The sequence below is a fragment of the Panthera tigris genome, chromosome C2, assembly GCF_018350195.1.
Source record: "Panthera tigris isolate Pti1 chromosome C2, P.tigris_Pti1_mat1.1, whole genome shotgun sequence".
Taxonomy (NCBI): Eukaryota; Metazoa; Chordata; class Mammalia; order Carnivora; family Felidae; genus Panthera; species Panthera tigris.
This window is the reverse complement of record NC_056668.1, coordinates 67,493,051-67,513,717: the sequence shown is the minus strand read 5'-3', so window position 1 is coordinate 67,513,717 and position 20,667 is coordinate 67,493,051. Positions and strand designations below refer to the sequence as shown.

The 20,667-nt window shown below is 43.6% G+C and overlaps 2 protein-coding genes and 1 long non-coding RNA gene across 6 annotated transcripts in view; 1 reads left to right on the top strand and 2 right to left on the bottom strand.

The window, feature by feature from the left end:
- PARP9 (poly(ADP-ribose) polymerase family member 9) overlaps positions 1-20,667 on the top strand; it is a 62,961-nt gene that overhangs the window by 17,513 nt on the left and 24,781 nt on the right. For 2 of the 4 annotated variants that reach the window (XM_042957207.1, XM_042957204.1), the window contains exons 1-4: positions 9,226-9,436; positions 13,435-13,547; positions 14,496-14,529; positions 16,359-17,206. In XM_042957207.1, coding sequence (XP_042813141.1) covers positions 13,524-13,547; positions 14,496-14,529; positions 16,359-17,206 — 906 coding nt within the window. In that variant the 5' untranslated portion in view covers positions 9,226-9,436; positions 13,435-13,523. Of the gene's footprint in view, positions 1-9,225; positions 9,437-13,434; positions 13,548-14,495; positions 14,530-16,358; positions 17,207-20,667 lie in introns of those variants that run through there. The other 2 variants (XM_042957206.1, XM_042957205.1) reach the window with 2 other exon arrangements.
- On the bottom strand, positions 762-9,313 carry DTX3L (deltex E3 ubiquitin ligase 3L). The gene is made up of 5 exons (XM_007098311.3): positions 9,076-9,313; positions 7,332-7,537; positions 3,998-5,536; positions 3,358-3,575; positions 762-1,052 (listed from the first exon to the last, which is right to left on the bottom strand). Exons 1-5 carry the CDS (start codon positions 9,257-9,259, stop codon positions 983-985), a joined length of 2,217 nt encoding a protein of 738 aa, XP_007098373.1. The 5' UTR covers positions 9,260-9,313; the 3' UTR covers positions 762-982.
- Positions 16,594-20,199, bottom strand: LOC122230758. The gene is made up of 3 exons (XR_006207831.1): positions 20,160-20,199; positions 17,503-17,651; positions 16,594-16,679 (listed from the first exon to the last, which is right to left on the bottom strand). It is a non-coding gene; the product is annotated as an uncharacterized LOC122230758 (long non-coding RNA).

Genomic DNA, 20,667 nt, shown 5'->3' with positions numbered 1-20,667 from the left:
ACAAATGCACCCCATATGGCAGATTATAAAACTCAGGAAGGAGCAAGGACCAAGTTAGAGGACTGGTCAGAGTTCAGAGTTTAGAGGTTAAGTGTTCTGGAGTAAAGAAACTCAGTTTTCCACATCAGTAGTAAGGTCTCCAGATATGGCTTCCTTACTCCTGCCTCTGTCAAAGATTCAGGGAGCATATAACCCTCTGCTGGGTTATTAGTAACCTGAGTCCGGCAGCAAAGCATTATGAGGCACCAACTGCATACCAGGCTCTGTACTGTGAAAAATAATAGACTTATTCCTTTGTTGCCCAATCTCTGCTTCTGGCCACTTTTTTGGCCATGAGGGAGGGAGGAAAATGTGTGTCTCTAATTTTCCATAACCAAAGCCCTTTCCTCTGCCACTCGTACTAGGATTTTACTTTTAGGGTAAAGAGAAAACAAACAAAAAAACCCCAAAAGGCTATGTCAGAGAGAGCGGTAGAAAGAGGATCAACTGACAGCTACTATTTCAACTGAAGAACACAGACTATTTCAGACCCCCAGTACTCCACTCCCTACTCCCCAAAGAAGACACAAGAATGAGGCACAACACCTCTGCAGCAAAATCACATTGATTTTGGAGCTTTCTTTCATTTTTAATTTTTTTAATGTTTATTTTTGAGAGAGAGAGAAAGTACAGGGGAGGGACGGGGGTGGGGCGGAGAGGATCTGAAGTGGGCTCCATGCTGACAACAGAGAGCCCAGTGTGGGGCTGGAGCTCATGAACTGTGAGATCACAACCTGAGCAGAAGTTGGATGCTCAACCAACTGAGCCGCCCAGGCGCCCCTGGAACTTTTATCTTCCATAAAAAGTAACACTCCAGAAATGACAGACTAGTAGATTCTTACTTCTAAACAGACCACTTCTTGAGATGAAAAAAAAATTTAAAGATGTTTCTGCAACTGTGTCTTTTGAAAGCTTGGCTCAAGACATCCTTCCAGCAGTTTTCTTACTCAATTCCTTTATCTTTCAGCTCTTGTTTAACACGTTTCAAATAACCAGGATCAGGGTAGCCAAACCTGCAGAAGGAAAAAGCCCTTTAGCTTCTTCACAAATGGTCTTAAGAAATCTGTACAGTAGATTCCTGGCATTAACATTCAGTGTTGCAAACATTGAAAACAATCTTAAAGACAGATGACTTATAATCACTTGTAAGTGTGTGGAGGTGAGTCATTTAGCTGGTAAGTGAGCCTAGCTGTCTGCCCAGGATCTGCCTTCCAACAAGATGTTTTCATTTTCAGCTCATTGGTAAGCAGTCACTTTCCTAAAGTCATTCTATACTATATTTTTATGGAGAATAATAATTTTCTACAGGAGAATTTTCAAATTTGGTAAATTTTCAAAAGTCTCAGGATGCATTCCTTTTTTTTTAAGTTCTTTTTTATGTTTATTTTTGAGAGAGGGATAGAGTGTGAGTGGATGGGGGGGGGCAGACACACACACACACACACACACACACACACACACACACACACAATCCAAAGTAGGCTCCAGGCCCCAAGCTGCCAGCACAGAGTTACTAGCACAGAGCCCGATGTGGGGCTCGAACCCATGAGGAAACTGGACAGCTATATGGAAAAGAATAAAACTGGACCACTTTCTTACACCATACCCCAAAATAAATTCAAAATGGATTAAAGACCTAAACATAAGACTTGAAACCAAAAAATTCCTGAAAGAAAACATAGGTAGTAATCTCTTGGATGTTGGTCTTAGCAACTTTCTTCTGGATATGCTCAGGCAAGAGAAACAAAAGCAAAAATGAACTGTTGGGATTACAGCAAAATAAAAAGTTTTTGCAATAAAACAAAAAGGCAAAATACTGAATGGGAGATGGTACTTGCAAATGATAAATCTGATAAGAGATTAACATCCAAAATACATAAAGAACTTATTACAATTCAACACCAAAAAACCCACACAAATAACCTGATTTAAAAATGGGCAGGGGACCTGAATACACATTTTTCCAGAGATATATAGATGGCCAACAGACACACGAAAAGGCACTCAACATCACTAATCATCAGGGAAATGCAAATCAAAACCACAGTGAAATATCACCTCACAGTTGTCAGAATGACTAGTATCTTAAAAAACAAGAAACAAAGTGTTGACAATGATGTACAAAAAAGGGAGCCCAACAGGTGGGAATGTGAACTGGTGCAGTCATGACGGAAAACAGTATGGAGGTTCCTCAAAAAGTCAAAAATAGAAATACCATATGATCCAGTAATTCCACTGCTGGGTATTTACCCAAAGAATACATAAATATTAGTTTGAAAAGATATATGCACATATGTTTATTGCAGCATTATTTATGATAGCCAAGATATGGAAGTGACCTAAGTATCTATAGATAAATGGGCAAAGAATATGTGATATGTATCTCTATCTATCTATATGTATATACACTCTATAGCTATGTAATAGAATATTACTTAGCCATAAAAAAGGATGAAATCTGCGGCACCTGGGTGGCTCAGTTGGTTGAGCACCCGGCTTTGGCTCAGGTCATGATCTCACAGTTTGTGAGTTCAAGCCCCACATCGGGCTTGCTTATGTCAGCACACAGCCCTCTTTGATCCTCTCCCTCTCTCTCTGCCCCTCCCCCACTTGAGCTCTCTCTCTCTCTCAAAAATAAATAAATATTAAAAATTTTTTAAAAAAGGATGAAATCTTGCCATTTGCAACAACACAGATAGACCTAGAGATGATTATGCTGGGTGAAATAAGTTAGAGAAAGACAAATACACCATATGACTTCACTTACACATCAGATCTAAAATACAACACATGCACACACACACACACAGAAACAGTGTCACAAATACAGAGAACAAATTGGTGGTTGCTGGAGTAAGGGAGGCTGCTGGTTGGGGGAGATAGGCAAGAGAGGTGAAAGGGACTAAAAGGTACAAACTTCCAATTGTAAAATAAATTAAGTCACAGGGATGAAAAAAGTACAGGGAATATAGTCAAGATATTATAAATATTACGTCTATAATGTATGTAATATACATTATATTATGTATATAACATATATATTGTATATACATGTAATATAGTCAGACTAACAACTTTGTATGGTGATAGTAACTAACTACACTTGTGGTAAGCACCACCTAATGTACACAATTGTGGAATCAACAGCTGCACACCTGAAACTAATATAACATTGTATATCAGCTATACTTCAAAAAAAGACTTTATTGTATCCAATCTCACTGCTATAAAGTCTCCTTATAGCCACATCCTCAAATTGCTGTATTTTATAACCTCTAAATCCTATTTAGCAATCATTATGTTTCAGAAGGTTCTCACTTTTGCGGGCCCCCAAAACGGGATGTTTTGTGGTGGATGTCATTCCATGTAATGACATCTGAGATTCCTAATACTCGAGACTCCCCCACCGTAAAAATCAGCTTTTGGTTAAAGGCCCTACGAAGCAGTCTCAAAACTTCGATTCCTTCCTCATTATTGGGCAGGTATGCTGTTCGTTGTATTCCAGAGTATGCCTTTCCTGGGTTTGGGTGCTTTTCCTGTATGAAGACAAGAAAATATCACCTGAAAACACTCCCATGTCTAAATTTTATTCTACAGATAGACATGCTCATTTGTAGATAAGGAAAATCAAAAACAAACAAAATATTAAAGGTTTGTGCATATTCTCAATAATTCATATTTCTCCTCTCTCCCTACGTTCATGCTGGAAACACTATTCATCTTCTGATTTGCACCATTCTAACACATAATCACCACTCACTCTTTCTCTGCCTTAATAAACACAAAAGAGACCTAAGTTATAAGCAAACATTGCTACCTTTATCACTATTTAAAGCCCTTGCATATATAACCATGAAAATAATACCCTGGGAAATCCAGTAATTGGCAAGAGAACAGCCTCTTGCTCTGTAATTCTAACATACTGGAAAGAAACCCATGCACCTCAAGAAACACTTACTGTTTGAATGCCTCCTTTCATGTTATAATTAATCACAATGGAGCCACAGGATTCATAACCTGGAAGTGAGTCTCCTACGACAGTGACAGTCATGGTTCCCTCTGGCTGATTGCCTTTGTGGATACCATAGGAAGTCTGGCACACAGGACAGACCGGTTTATAGGACATGGCTTTGTTGATACAAGGGGAGCAGAATGCATGCTTGCACTTGGGTAGCACTTCTTTGTTACTAATCATGTCCATGCAGATGCTACATATGTCCTCTTCCTTGTCCATGCCTGACGCCCCAGAACCGGCAGAGTGCTGGAATGTGGGTGAAGCTGTTTTTGAATCATTACTGTCAATGTCCACGGATGTTTCATGGTCCTCATCCCATTTGTCTCCAGCTAATGGGGACATCCCCACTTTTTTAAAGATATACTGCTTTGCCTTTGCAAGGTGATCTGGCAATCCAATCAAAGTCATTGACTCTTGATTCAGTACAAAGTGTACATTTGGATGCTTTTTCCTAAAGCCATCAGCAAACTTGGTCCCATGTAAGTGCATTCTCTCTTTGCCCAAAGGTTTCAGTGAAAGCACTTCTCTCATCACCTGACATGACACATGTTGATAGACATCAATGAAACTTGCATAAGCATGGGCAGACAGATCTAATTCCTTGTCCTTAGGTTCAAATAGGATGCAGGTTTTCTCAGTGTTTCCTGAAACCTTACATTGAGTGTCATACTTTTTTTCTATCTTTGGTATCTCCTGGAGTATTTCAGCTTCTAAAAGCTTATACTGAAAAGTATCAACTTCAATTCCATTCATCATGCATCTGGGAGTTGATATTTTCACAGGTCCCATGACAAGACTTTTAGAGTCTTTCAGAGCAAAAAAACATCTGGCAGCTGAAATGTCATCTTGGGTCCCAAGGAGAGTTAATTCTCCTCCTTTCTCCTTTATAAGGAGCTTTGTAAACCGATGATTCAATTCCTGTTTGATTTTATTTGCCTGCTTACTGTCTGCGAAAGCAACACATTGTTGCTCCAGAAGTCCTGCAGTTTTCTGAAATTCACTGACAAAAAACTCCTGAGCTGCTCTGAGGTCACCTGGTTGATTCGAGGTGAAGTCTAAATAGACTATGTTCGAACTCTGCTGGATTATTATTTTTACACCAAATCTGTTCTGTATTGAGTCCATTTTATCAGGATAGATAAATTGGAAGTATTCAAAGAAAGGCAAGGGAATTTCAAAATGGCCACTTTTTTCTTCTGCCCTGTTTTTCGGTTCAGGGGAATAAGGGCAGCCGTTCTGGTGCTGATGGACTGGCTCCTTCTCTGTTGTCAGGGAGGAAGATTCATGTTTCTGCCCCCTTTCCCGGAGTTGCTTATTCAAGAAGTGATGTATTTTTTCAATATCTCCGAAGGTACCACACACCTTCTCAATTCCATTGTGCCCTTCCATCTTTTTGATGTTGGGGCAGATGGTGGTTATGTGTTCCCTCTGCTCTTTAGAGAAGAGGTCACAGTTCAGGTCAGCTGTGACACTAAGGAAGATCTGAAATTTTAAAAGCAACAAACAAAATCTCTCAGACATCAGCTCAATAGTCTCCTGTCAGGACAGTGTCTAGAGACCAGACAAATAGCCATTATGTCTTCCCTTAGCAGAGGGGGTGACTTCTTTCAAACCCTTTTTGCGGAGGGTGCGGTATGCTACAGCCCAGAGGTTCTCAGCTCTGTCTGCACATTAGAATCACCTGGGGAATGAAAACAAAGCAAAAGAAAAACAAACAAACAAACAAACAAACAAGCAAACAAGCCAAGGACCAGGTCCATCTCCAGAGAGTCTGATGTAACTGTGGAGCCTGGGCACGAGGCGTATTTAACAAGTGACGTGGACAAGAATTCCGGATTCTAGAGCCTCCCACTCTCTCCGCTATTGGGGAATGGAGTGAAGGGAAGGTACTTCTGCTTTCGGGCCAGCAGCTGTGGTTCTCACAAGAGTCTGTGACCTTGGAAGGGAGTCATAAATCTGAAAAGGATGTTTTTTCCTATTCTTTTTTTTCCTATTCAGTTTTTTCACTTCTTCAATTCCCCTCCTTTTTAAAAACAGAAACAAAAACAAAAATTAAACACCTAACTGCATGCAGTATTGCTGGGCCCTCTAAATCCTGTCCTTTGAGAAGCTCTAACATAGGACAAAAAAACAGCAGTTAAGCTAAAAAGGACAGAGGCAAATTGAATGTAATCGAAAAGCCAGATTTCTATGATCTGCTCCCCTCAAGGTTTTCGCATGTGCTATTTCCTCCACATGTAACGTCCTTCCTCCAGATCTTCTTTCAAATGTTTCTCTGAATGCGGCCACTTCTTACACCTCCATCAGGACCACCCAGACTCCAAGCCACTGTCATCTTGCTCCTGGCCTGCTGCAAGCCCTCCTAACTGGGCTCTCACCTCCTGCTTCTGCTCTGGCCCCTTCTGAGGACACTCAGTCCTCCACACAGCAACCATTACATTACATTTAGAAATGTAAATCAGATCACCCTACTCCCCTGGTTCAAAATGATTGATCAGATGAATCCCCTAATATTGAAGTTAAAATCCAAAGTCCCTACCTTCATCCCCCCAAAACCTGCCTTCTGGCTACTTCTCCAAATTCCTTTCCTGTCACTCTCTTCCTTGCCCACTGCCTTTTAGTCACACCTGTCTCCCTCCCTGAAGCCTTGGGGTTGAGGATAGAAGCTCCTGTCTCAGTGCCTATGCACTTGTGCTTCCCTCTGCCTCAAACATTCTTACCTCACTTAGTTAGCTCCCTTACTTCATTCATGTCTCCACTCAGACACTATCTCATTTGAGAGGTTTTTTCCTGATATCTTATTTACAACAGTGGTCTCCAGATCCTGTGACAGTGCCTGGCACACAGCAGGCAGTTGATATTGATTGGTTGAATGACTGCATGGCTGGCTCCTTCTCATCACTCAAGTCTCAGGCCAAACGTCATCTCCTCAGAGAAACTGTCTCTGACTTCTGGTCAGAAGCAGCACCACTCCCTTCCCCTTCCTCACCCTGGCCCTGTCACCCTCTAAGGCAAAACCCTATTATATTTTCTTCATAGCACATATCACTGCCTGAAATTATTTTACTTATCTTGTTTACTTGCTTCTTGTCTTTCTATGTACCTCCCCACCCAGCAGGGACCTTGTCTCTTGTGCTCACTTCTATGCCCCAAGGCCTAAAAGAGTACCCGCCTCCAAGTCAGTCTTCAGCAAGTGGTGGTTGGATCAATAATGAAAGATATGGTGAATGGAGAAGAAGGTGCAGGAACATACCCACCTCCTTCTTTCAGTCCTCACCTTTTGGACACAGGAATCCACAGCATTAGGAATATGTTCTTTGTTTGGATGCCTCTCACCAGAAGCATCTTGTGACTGTGCCAGCGAAGATGTTCTGGGTCTTGCATTCTTGTCTGTCGGATTCTCAGTGGGCTCCAGAAAAACAGTCACAAGTTTGTTGTCAACCATAATTTGATGCTTTTCTTTCTTCAAGACTCTCTCTTTAGCTTCAATGGAAACATTTAACACACACATACCCATGGGAAAGGCTTCAAATAAACCTCTTATTCGCGCATCTGTACCCTGCCCCAGCAGCTTCCCAGGAAGGCTGCTCCCTGCATCCTGGAATGGTGGACTGATGACAGGGCATCTGTGCGGGAGCTATTCAAACTCTAACGGGGGCAGCTGTAGAAATGAAAGCTCATGATAATGGAATACAGGCTACTCTTTAAAAGTCGCGTTTCTGAAAATGTCTCCAACTTCCCATTTTAATGATATGGAATAATGTTCATTATATAAAGTTAAGTGAAAAGAGCAAGAATCAAAAATAGAATTCCTAAATGACAAGAGTTTACAGGTATCTAGGGGAGGGAAAGGTGTTCTTCCCAGAGCTAAGAAATTTGAGTCAGGATGAGGATACTGGAAAGCATCAACTTTAAAATGCAGTCTGATCAGGGGCCCCTGGGTGGTTTACTTGGTTAAGCATCTGACTCTTGGTTTTGGCTCATGTCATGATCTCACGGTTTCGTGAGTTTGAGCTCTACATCGGGATCTGTGCTGACAGCACGGAACCTGCTTGGGATTCTCTCTCTCCCCTTCCTCTGCCCCTCCCTCTGCCCCTCCCCTGCTCATGTTGTCTCTGTCTCTCTCATAAATTAACTGATTAAAAAAATGCAGTCAGATCAGATCACCAACCAACTGGGCACTACTGGGCTCTCGTCTCCCTGTTGGGTTGCATCTTTGGGCAGCAAGAGGCCCTCCCCCACCATTCCTCTCCCCACCAGACAGTGTGTAGCAAGCAAAACGGAGTCTCTTATGTCAAACAGGGGCCTGGGTCAAGCAATGACACAAGTAGTTAAAGGTACTGCAGGTAAGAGACATCGCTGGGCCCAGCATCAGCTGACACCCCAGAACTGATAACAAGCAGAAGCAGAGGAGGTCGGCAGGGGCCCAAGACCAATTAAATCCCTTTAAAAAGCAGGAGGGGATTTTTGTAGCAAACTGTCAGACTCTTCAGACATGACCTCTCTATGTCGGACCACTTAAAAAAGGCAGCTGCAGAGGAAGGTCCTGCCCCACTGATCTACGAAGAGAGCTGAGATCCTTCACCGCTTGAAAATAATAAGCAGTAAGTGCTGAGAGCTGACCCCAACGAGAGAGAGGCCTTATCTCAACTGCGCGCTCACAGACTGATGTCACCTTTGGTTCGTTAACTTCCTACACCCTTCTGTTACTTTGTTGTGTGGCTGGTCTTCTGTCCCGCTCCGTGTGCTGTGTAAGAAGTGAAGTTTAATCACATGGTGAAATGTCACTGAGTGTGGAATCCTGAACCTGCTTTATAATTGTGGTCAATTTTGCTATATATATGCCGAATAAAGCTGACCCTCTGTGGAAAGACACAATTCCTGTGTGCACCTTCACCCCGTGCTCACGATCCGGTGCTGTGCTTTCTCCCGCCCTCTGTCTCCTACGTCACCTTGACCTGGGTCTGCTTGGAATCCCTCAGGGCCGGGTCCCTTTGCACCCGCAGCGGCCCGATGCTCACCTTCCCTTTCCATGAACGTCACCTGGAAGGTGACCTGGTCCCTGGGGTCGAGGGGCTGGACGGTGCACTCCCCGCCGCCAGAGTTCTGGCTCTGGAAATAGATTCCCAGCTTCAAGCGTGTTCGGGGGCTGGACTCGGACACCCGCACCAGCAGCGGGGACGGAGAACGGAGGGTCGAGGCCATGGCTCTCGGCGTCGTCGGGCTCCGGGGGTGCGTGTAGGCCGGGGCGCGAGTGCGCCGCTCCCCGCCGCCCTGGGCCGCAAAGTTTCAGTTTCGCTTTTCCGGAAATCCCTCCCCGTTTCTGCAGAGTCGTTCCCCCTCCTCTCTGGGCTGCCCTCCCTGCTGTGGCCCGCCCGCCGGGTGAGTAGGTCCAAGCCCCTCAGCCCCTGACCCGCCGCCGGCCTGGGGTCGGGGGGCGCTGCCGCTTCTCTCCTGCGGGCTCGGGCGGGGTGGGGGTGGGGGTTCCCAGGGCCCTGCGTCCCCTTGTGAGGATGGGGACGGCGCAGAGCTCTACGTCAAACTAAGTTTCTCCTGTGTTTATGATTCCTTTTATTAACTCTTCTTGTTGTTACTATTATTTGCGGCGAAAATGTAATTCACATTGTGAATTCGGGTAAAACGTACCTACATTTCTTTTAAAATTTGAATTTGTTTACCTGCATTATGACATGTCAGCAGTTATCTCCCTCCAACTCTATCTTTAGAGTGGCCCTTGGGACTTTTGTACCCTGAGGCCTCGATTTGGCTAACAGTACCGACCTGGGTAACGTCCTGCGTACCAGGGAATAAAGATGAGAGCAGAGGCCCTGACCTCAGGGGCTGGGAAAGGAAGGTGGACTTGTGAATAAAGAAGCAAAATCTTTTGAAGGCCTCCAAGAGTAAGTTGGAAGCAGAATCTTAATTAAGAGTGAGGGGTGGGGAGCATCTGAGGCACTAGGATCCCTGGGTCTGAAGCACAGAGGGAGGGGCACTTGGTCTTGGAGGAGGTGAGATGGGACAGAGGAAGTGTCTGGGTCAATGCCGACCAATAGAAATAGGATAGGAGGTATGTAGGTAATTTCAAGTTTTTTTAGTACCCATATTTTTAAAAGTATATGCTCATTGATCAGTTAACACCTGTGTCGATTGACCTAAGTACAAAGTTGTTCTTTACAGCCTTTATTACAATAGCAGAAGATTGGGAACTCCTTAACTATCCATAAACAGGGAGACCTAAAAGTTTAATAGCTTATAGTGCATCTATACAATAGAATGTAAAAAGCAGCAAAAAGAATGAAGAAACCCTTTATGTGGTAACATGGAAAGATCTCAAAGATACATGACATGAAAAAGGCAAAATGCAGAAGAGTGTGTAAAAGATGCTACCTTGTGTGTAAAAATGCCTCTGAAAGGATCCACGACAAGCTAATAACATTGATTGCATCTGGGAAGGAAGCTTAGGGGTACAGGAGGGAGACTTTTCAATTTGTTGTAAATGTGAACCAGTAAACATTATACCTGCTCAAACAATAAAGTGTAAACTTGAATACATTTCAATCTTTATTTTCTTTAAGGTTATTTATTTATTTTGAGAGAGAGAGAGAGAGAGTGCACGCGCATGCACAGGAGGGAGAAAATTGCAAGCAGGCTCTGTGCTGACAGCACAGAGCTTGATGTGGGGCTTGAACTCACGAACTGTGAGATCATGACCTGAGCTGATACCATGAGTTGGATGCTTAAAGCTTAACTGACTGAGCCACCCAGGAGCCCCTACATTTCAATCTTTAAAAAGAATGTATTGCCTCAAGGCAACAGGCTCTGAGGCCCTGAAATGAAATTTTGTCAGTGGGCAAGGAGAGTAGGGGCAAATGTGAAAGTAATTTAGGTGGTCAGGACCCAGTGATGGGTTGAATATGGCACAATGGAGAAGATTCTAGATTTCTGATTTGAGTGGGAAAATGGTATATCATTTACTGTACTGTGGAATCCAGGAGATAATGTGTGGATTTTGGAGGGGCTGGTGAGAACAGTAGGGGTTAGGGAGTAGGGAGGGAGAGATTATGGGTCCAGTTTTGCAGAGGCTGTGTGTGAGGGGACTATGGGACATCCAGGTGAAGTTGAAAATTGAGGATCAGGAGAAGCATAGCCTAGAGAGAGATAGGTATGGAAGTCATATTTGTGACTGGTGAGTTGGAGCCTTGAGAGTGGATGTGATCACCCTTGGAGAGTGGGTCGAATGAGCTGAGAAGCACCGGTCAGACAGATTTCTGGGGCATTCAATTAAAGAGTAGACCATGGAAGTGAATCCAGGCAAAAGGCCTGTAAAGGCAAGGTGAGAGGTAACAAAAGAACCCAGGGAAGTTGGCATAGGAGAAGCCAAGAAGGCAGAGTTTCAGGAAACAAAGAATGAAATGCTGTAGAGAACCGTCAAGTAAAGATTAAGACAAAAGATAGACTGCTGAGATTAACCATATGGAGGAGTGCTGGGGTGAGATGGAGAGCCAGACTACAGTGTGCCGAGCGTGCAGATGGATAAGAGGAGAGCCAACTCCTTCATACTACCCACGGAGAGAAAGAATAGGAACCATTGATGGAAAATCGGGAAGGCATTTGTTCTTACTGTTGTTTTTAAATTGGAAGAGACTGAATGGGGCAATATGTTCCTTGTTTCTAATTTCTTTGGGCTTAAGTGAACCCCACTCCCACTGCCAAGTCTATCCCTAGGTCTTCAAGGAAAATCCCTAGATCTGAAGGAAAAACAAGTACAACAGCATCTAAAGCAAAAGCCCACTGGAAGCCCATAGCCAAGCAGACACTGAAGCCATCCTTCTTTTGTGAAAACAGCAGTGCCCTCTAAAGGCAGAAATGTATCTTGTCGTTGCATTTTGGGATTCTATTGGACTTGCTGCTTTTCCTGATTCTTTTTTTTTTTTTTAATTTTTTTTTTCAACTTTTTTTTTTTAATTTATTTTTGGGACAGAGAGAGACAGAGCATGAATGGGGGAGGGGCAGAGAGAGAGGGAGACACAGAATCGGAAACAGGCTCCAGGCTCCGAGCCATCAGCCCAGAGCCTGACGCGGGGCTCGAACTCACAGACCGCGAGATCGTGACCTGGCTGAAGTCGGACGCTTAACTGACTGCGCCACCCAGGCGCCCCAACTTTTCCTGATTCTTAAGAATAATTAGTGCTCTGGGGGGGCGCCTGGGTGGCTCAGTTGGTTAAGCATCCAACTTCCACTCAGGTCATGCTCTCATGGTTTGTAAGTTTGAGCCCCACGTTGGGCTGTGTGCTGACAGCTCAGAGCCTGGAGCCTGCTTCGGATTCTGTGTCTTCCTCTCTCTCTCTGTCCCTCCCCTGGCTCATGCTCTCTCGCTCTCTCACTCTCATAAATAAATCAGTAAATCAATAAATCAATAAAAGAATGATAGTGCTGTGCTGCTGTCGATAGTGCAACAAAAGTTTTCTGCAACAGAGGCATTAGAAATCATTTCAGAGGCCTGAAGGCAACTATGTGGGCAACAAAGGTGAGCAACTGTATCTTCAAGCATTGCCATCATCATTCTCCTAAAACTTGCCAGTCTTCAATTCCTCCCTATTAGAGGGACAATTTTTAAGATACATTTTTTGAGAGTTTCTGATTTTTATCCAGAATATCCCCCCCCCCTTTTTTTTAAGTCTTATTTATTTTGAGAGAGACCACAAGTGGGTGAGGGGCAGAGAGTGAGAGAATCCCAGGCAGGCTCCATCCTGCCAGCACGGAGCCCAGGCAGGGCTCAATCCCACGACTGTGAGATCATGACCTGAGCCAAAATCCAAGAGTCAGCCAGCTGCTCATCTGAATGAGTCACCCAGGCGCCCCTGACATTCCGCTTTGTACTTTGATCAAGGATATTTATCACAAACTTAGTAACACACACTCTTCACTGGCACAAGCACAATTTCTTCTTTCTTTAGATACCCTTCAGGCGTCTTCATGCACTCGTAAGTCCGGTTTTTCGTCATTTTTTTTTCTTTTGAATGCAGTTCTCAATCCTACCTCTTGGTTTCATCCTCCTCTCCTAGATATGTAAAAGCTTGCTCCATGTTTCAAGGCCTGGCTCTGCCCTTGCCTCTTCCCATAAAGGTTTCCCTGCTGTTGTCCACATAGCTCTTTTCTTTCTCTGAACTACGGGGAAGGTTTCAACTGGAACCTCTCTGTGAAGGATAGAAGGCGAACGAACAGCAACAACAGCAGCAAAAACAATGTGTGCTTCTTCACCAATGAAATTAAAAACGACTCAAGATCAGAAATCATATTTAGTCTTCCTATGGTGTATTCTTAGCAAATTCCCTGAGAAACTAGTCCGTGCTTATTTCATCGTTTCTATTCATTCCTAGAAGCAGGCAACCATATTTGGGAATGACAAGTTTATGCTTGGAAACACAAAACAGAGTATAAGCGGTTAAAGACCCCAGGGGCCTAGAGGATGGACTTTTCCAAGGTAGAAAGTGTAAGTATCTACACATGATGAACTTTGATCAGCACATGAATAGTTTTTCCTGTAACAGAATCCTGGGGTCTTTAGTTCTACTTGGCATTCTTCTTTGGTTTTAATAGCCCAATGAAAGTTTTTACCTTGCACCATGTGAGAGATGGGCAATCAAGAATGTGCTAATGTAAGCAACAGAGTCAACATGAGAATGGGCGTGGTTTGTTTGTTTGTTTGTTTGCTTTTCAAACAAACGGAGCTCAACGGGGCTTGAACTCCTGACTCTGAGATCAAGACCTGAGCTGAGATCAAGAGTCAGACACTTAACCCACTGAGCCACCCAGGTGCCCCAAGGATGGGTGATTTTTAAAAAAATGTCATCTCAGTATCGTTTTGATTCTATCTACTCATTCAGCAATTCTGCCTTTGCAGGATGAGTTGGGGAAGATAGGAGAGGACTGAAAATCAGAGAATAGAGAAAAGGCACCTCATGAGTTTAAACTGAAAATTCTATGTTCAGGCTTGTGTCCTGAAATAAACCATTGAAAGTAGGTCCTTACTGGTAGATGGGGAGGTGTAGCTGATGAGGTTCATGTGCCCATGTCTCCTGTTTTGTCTAGTGAAACCCCGCAAACCTTTGGAGATTGGAGGCCTCTCTGGGAGTTTGGGGTCATTTTGGTTTGTGACCTTTGGACCTTTTCAAGTGTTAATCTCCAACCCTTCATCTCACCCTGAATTAGAAGTTCATTGGCCTTCAGGGAAGTAGGGTAGGGTCAGTGTTTGCTGGGACATTTAGTATTTCAAGTATGTCAGGTACACAGATTAAACAAACACGTGTTCCCCTTCCCCCTCAAACTTAGTGCTTTTTGTGGGGTTTTTGTTGCTATGTATTTATTAGGCTGTAATTGTTATAAGTAATTCTGTAGTCGTTCATTTGCAATTTTTTAAAAACCATTTTATTTATCACAGGGTCCTGGAGCAGTGGCTTACAGTGAGAAATCAGGTAGGATCACCTCACTCTTGTTTCGGCGGATCTCTGCTTAGGCCTTTCCTCCTTGGAGAAAGGGGAATCTAGAAGCAGAATGTGTCCTCCCTCCCCAGGTGCTCAGGTGTGAGAGGACATCATGGTGACCCAGCACATTCCTCAGAAGGGAGACTGCTTCAGGGGCAGTGTGACACCAGCAGGCGTATTCTCTTAGTGCTCCCATTGATCTTTTGCTTTGCCCACCAGATGTGAGACTCTACTGACCACAGCCCCAGAGCTGATATTGGCCAGAAGTGACCCACTGATTGTCCTTGTGCTTAGCAAGTTTTATGAGCCGAATGGAACCTGCCTAATCACAGGAGTGGCCCATGTGAGATTTTTGAACAAAGCACAGGCCAACTTGATTTGACTATTCATATGCTGCCACCAGAGACTGAGGCCACCAGAGATCTTTCTAGGTGGCTCAGATTAAAAATGGGAGTTGAAGTAAAATGTAATTACTTACTATTTTATCTGTTTTGTGACACACATTTTTTCACATCTCTGAAATAGGGTTACCCCCTAACGGTCAGTAGAGTGCCTTGGCTTAACTGGCATCGTTGTTTCCTCTCTCAGTGGCATGTGATAATGATGGCTTAGGCTTCATGAAATACAGTGTCACAGGTTGGTTTCTCCAGGAAGCAGAAACTGAGATGGAGTTAGGGGTACACAAGGTTTATTGTGAAAGGAAAAGAAAAGAAACCAGACTGGGTGGTGGAGACTATAATGAAAACCTGGCAGAGCTCTGCCAGCCTGAAAGTACCCATTACAGAAGCCCTATGTTGAATGTGAATGACCGGGCTCAGCCGTTGATGGGTGCCACCCTGAGGATACTGTGACCTTGGCTGGAAAGCTGACATGGACCCTGAGGGACGACTAACAACTGGAAGCTGTTACCTTACCCTATTCCTCCCTTCATAACTGCATTGAAGTTTGGGGGAGGGGGGTCCGAGCAGCACATCTTATCTGCCACATACAATAAAAATACTTCTTAGGTTTAATTCCACCAGAATTGTGCCATGAAAGTAGAGTATGATGAAGAATCATTTACTGTAGCACTATCAGTGCTCCACACACTTGCTGGACCATGCCCCCACAGAAGCATCCTCAACCGGTGACTGATGGAAGTTGAATAAATATCAGGTTTTACCCCTCTGGTGGTAGAACTGAGACACATGATCTGCACTGCCCCCTAGTGAAGTGAAACTTCATTTGCTTTGTAACACACCCTGTTGAATATTTCCTTCCTTGCAGGTCTTACTTCCTTTTCACTCCACCCTCCTCATCCTCACCCACCCCTGGTGTTTTCTAGGGTCACCTCCCGAATAAACTTACACTCAAATCCTTATTTCAGAGCCTGCTTTAAAAGAACCCAAACTGAGACACTGACAAAAGCAAACAAGTTAGGAATAAAGCCTCCATATATATTTGACTCATAATTAGGTCCTTTCCCATACATAGGCCTTAAGCATGGGTTCCCAGAATCACCGTATTTACATAGATTTTAGGAATTCGGGAGTCCCCATACACATAGTTTTCTCACCACCATCACTGTAACCTACCATTTACTGAGTACTTACTGTGTGCCAGACACAAAACTAAGCACTTTATAGGTGACCTCTCATGAACAACTCTTGTATATACGTGGTCTAGTTACATGTCTGGTTGAAAAAGAGAACCAGGAAGGGGGTGAGAGGAAGTTCATCTCTTTTGCACGTGGGAAGCTCAGTGTCCTGGTGTGAAATGGAATTACATCCTTTGCAAAGGAACCCTTGCTCATTTATTTTTTATTCTCTCTCCTTTTCCAGAGACTGCCACTCTTGAAGAAGGCTATGGTTGGCAAATTCCCATTGATCACAATGTCTTCACAATTTTAAAAAATAATGAGAGTCAGCTGTGTGAAGTCCTTCAGAATAAATTTGACTGTATCTGTACCCTCATCTCTCCATCCCCAGAAGGTAACAGTGAGTCTCTGCAAGTCTTCAGAGAAATGCTCATTCCTGGGTTGGAGTTATCTGTTTGGAGGGATGACCTCACCAGACACACTGTTGATGCTGTGGTGAACGCAGCCAATGAAGAACTTATTCACGCAGGAGGCCTGGCCCAGGCCCTGGTGAATGCTGGAGGCCCTGAAATCCAAGAGGAGAGCCGAAGGTTTATTTCCAGATTTGGTAAAATACCAACTGGTAACATAGTTATCACAAGAGCAGGGAGACTTCCCTGCAAGTTAATTATCCATGCTGTCGGGCCCCGGTGGGTGGCAAAAGATCGTCAGAGATGTGTCTGTAAGCTGCAGAAGGCCATTAGAAATATTCTGAATTATGTCACCCTTACCGAGTCAGACGTTGAGACAGTAGCGATTCCAGCCCTGAGCTCTGGGATTTTCCAGTTCCCTCTGGACTTGTGTACACAGACCATTGTGGAAACTATCAGTTTTTATTTCCAAAGGAAGCAACTGGCTGGTAATTTGAAAGAAATTCACCTGGTAAGCAATGAGTACCCTACTGTTGTTGCCTTTAAAAATGCTTCAGAAGTAATCCTAGGGGTGAACAAGCCAGGAGCCCGGGTGAACCAAGAAGCCACCCCACCTGTCAACACGATTATTGTAAACAATTTGACGCTCCAGATTGTCCAGGGCTACATTGAACAGCAGGAGGTGAGTCTTTGTTTCTGATCTCTTGCACTGCCAAAGGAGATCCCTGGTTACCTACCAAGTATTTTTTTTTAATGTTTGTTTACTTATTTTGAGAAAGAGACAGGCAGGTATGGGGAGCACAAATGGGAGAGGGGCAGAGAAAGTGAGAGAGAGAGAATCCTGAGCAGCCTCTGCACTGTCAGTGTGGAGCCTGACTCGGGCTCAAATTCATGGGCTATGAGTTCATGACCTAAGTCCAAATCAAGAGTTGGACACTTAACCAAACGAACCACTCAGGTATTTTTCTTAATACATACTATTTCAGATGCTGTTTAGAAAGCGTCTTGTTAAGGCTAAGAGTATGAACTTCAGAGACAGTCCCTCTGGATTTGAATGCCAGCTGTGCCATTTGCTAACTGGGTGATCCGAATCGAGTTCATTTGTCTTCGGTCCTGGGTCTCCCCACCTGTAAAATGAGAATAATCATAGCACTTATATCTTAGAGCATGAATCAATACACATAAAATGTTTAGAATAGAGCTTGGCACATGATAACTATTTATGATTATTATTGTCATTATTCTTAGGTAGCATGAGGAAATAGAGCAATCTTTGATTCCAAGGAACTTGAAATCTATTATACTTTTTAAAAATGTTTATTTATTTATTTTGAGGAGGAGAGAGTGTGAGTGGGGAAGGGGCAGAGAGAGAGGGAGAGAGAGAATCATAAGCAGGCTCCACACTTAGCACAGAGCCTGATGTGGGGGTCAATCTCACGACCGTGAGATCAGGACCTGAACGCATATCGAGAGTCAGATGCTTAACAGACTGAGTCGCCCAGGCGCCCCTATTATCCTCTTTTTATGTAAGAAAAAAATTCTCTATTTGAAAAATCCCATTGGGGAAACAAACCATCTGAACATTTCTGAAGCAACCTATCATTATTAAACAAAAAAGTCTCAATACAAAATAAATTCGCAGTATTTAAGAGTATGTAAATTTGTGACAAGAATGTAGTAGACCAAGAAAGATTACTTCAGGAGACATGGGTTTTGAATTTGATCTCAAGTTATGATGGGTATAAACTGATGAGAGTGGCAGCCTGGCTGCTTAGAAGGACTTGATCAGAGAGACGCAGAAGTGGTGACAGACTGAAAATAATGGACGAGACAAGTCAGGACTGGTCAGGACCAGTCAGGAGATCTGGTGAAGCTGTAAGTTGTATACTTAGTATACTGCTATGTGTCAGGGGTTGTGGAGAATACAGAGGGTAACTTAGCATTTAGCCAGGGCTCATTGGGCACAAAAGTGAGGGCCCTGGCAAGGAGGAGAGAGAATCAGGGTAACATGAACCTGGATATTTCTGGGTTAGTGAAGCTCCCCTGTTGGGCAGAGCACCTTAAGGATGGGGATCATGACTTGTTCATCTCTGTGGCCCCAGGGCCCAGTCTGGGCATGCGTGCATCTAGGTGTTCAGCAAATTATTGATGAAAAAGTTAAGGGGCAGCAGGGAAGAGGAAGAGAAAGAATATAAGAATATATATATTTTTTTCTGACCAGTGATGTCACACTTAAGTTTCTCCTATGGCCACAATCAAATAGACTTAATCATAAGTGAGAAAATACCCCAAATCGCCAGCAAGACAATTAGAGAAGAAGACTGAGGGGACCCACCCCACAAGATGAAACATTTATTCAATAAGTCATTAATATGCCACTTAAAAAAATTTTTTAAGTTTATTTATTTTGAGAGAGACGGAGACAGTGTGAGCAGGGGAGGGGCAGAGAGTTCGAGGGGGAGAGAGAGAGAGAGAGAGAGAGAAACCCAAGCAGGCTCCGATTATCATGCAGAGCCCAACGCAGGGCTTGAACTCACGAAACAGTGAGATCATGACCTGAACCGGAACTGAGAGTCACATGCCTAACCGACTGAGCCACCCAGGTGCCCCATTAATATGCCACTTTAAAATTAAAGTGGAGGGGCGCCTGGGTGGCTCAGTCGGTTAAGCATTTGACTTCAGCTCAGGTCATGATCTCACGGTTCATGAGTTCAAGCCCTGTGTCAGGCTCTGTGCTGACAGCTGGGAGCCTGGAGCCTGCTTCGGATTCTGTGTCTCCCTCGCTCTCTGTCTCTCTCTCTTTCACAAATAAATAAACATTAAAAAAAACTTTTTTAAAATTAAAGTGGAGATATCCTAGTTGAATAACTTACCCCTTTCAGTTTACTTTTATTTTTATAAAAGTAAAATTTTATTCTATTTACTTACTGCCAGCACCATTAAGGACCTTAAAATTTTATTCTATTTACTTATTGCCACCACCATTAAGAACCATAAAATTAAAAAAAAATTTTTTTTTAATGTTTTATTTATTTTTTGAGAGAGAGAGAGACAGAGTGTGAGTTGGGGAGGGGCAGAGAGAGAGAGAAGGAGACACAGAATCTGAAGCAGGCTCTAGGTTCTGAGCTGTCAGCACAGAGCCTGACTTGGGGATCGAACCCACAAGCTGTGAGATCATGACCTGAGCTGAAGTCAGACGCTTAACTGACTGAGCCACCGAAGCGCCCCAAGAACTATAAAATTTTTAAAGGGTGCCAGTGCCCCCAGATTGGAAATTCCGATCGCACTTTCAAAACGAAGCATTCATTAACATCCATGAAAAGTACCTGGGTTGCCCGCAAAGAGGGCCAAAGCCATCAGGATGATTTAGGAGGATTTGAGCATGAGGGGAAATAAGGCCACCACCCCCTGTCACACAGCTCTCAGGGATGCCTAGGAGGTGATTTTACTGAAAATACAGCCCATGTGTATGTGCAGCTCATTGCTGAAAGGACAGACGAAGAACTGGTAAGAGCAGTTGCCTGTAGGACAGGTGGGTGAGTGAGGCATCCAGGGAACCCAGCACGAGGGAGGCCTATTTCCACTGAAGACTTTTTTCAACTCATTTGTACTTTCTTTAACCATGTACTGCTTACCTTAAAAATAAAAACATCAGGGGGCGTCTGGGTGGCTCAGTCAGTTAAGTGGCCAATTTGGGTTTAAATTATGATGTCACAGGTTTGTGAGTTCCAGCTTTGCTGCTAGCCTGGAGCCTGCTTCAGATTCTGTGTCTCCCTCTCTCTCTCTCTGCCCCTCCCCCACTCACACTCTGTCTCTCTCAAAAATAAATAAACATTAAAAAAATTTTAAAAATATAAATAAAAACATCAGGAGGTAGAAATTTGCTGAGAAATTTTATTTCTACTCTCTGTAAAACAAAACAGAATTCACACAAAAATAGTAAAATGGGTCAGGGAATGAAACCATTTCTTGTTAAAGGTTAAAGCAAATCACAGGAGATGCTTAGAATCTTGGAATATAGGGTGTATAAGGCAGCAAGGAGCTGACAGATGTTTGCAATAAAAATTGTATCATTTATACATTTTACCTAATTTCTGAATCGGACAAATGGACTCATGGCAATCAAATGGTCATTCTTTGGAC

Excerpts from the sequence above, each read along its gene's own strand:
- DTX3L (XM_007098311.3), bottom strand. The coding sequence starts at position 9,259 with ATGGCCTCGACCCTCCGTTCTCCGTCCCCGCTGCTGGTGCGGGTGTCC. Across the intron at positions 5,537-7,331 it reads TGGATTCCTGTGTCCAAAAG|ATCTTCCTTAGTGTCACAGC; the intron begins GTGAGGACTGAA and ends TTAAAATTTCAG. Across the intron at positions 3,576-3,997 it reads TGAAAGGAGGCATTCAAACA|GAAAAGCACCCAAACCCAGG; the intron begins GTAAGTGTTTCT and ends GTCTTCATACAG.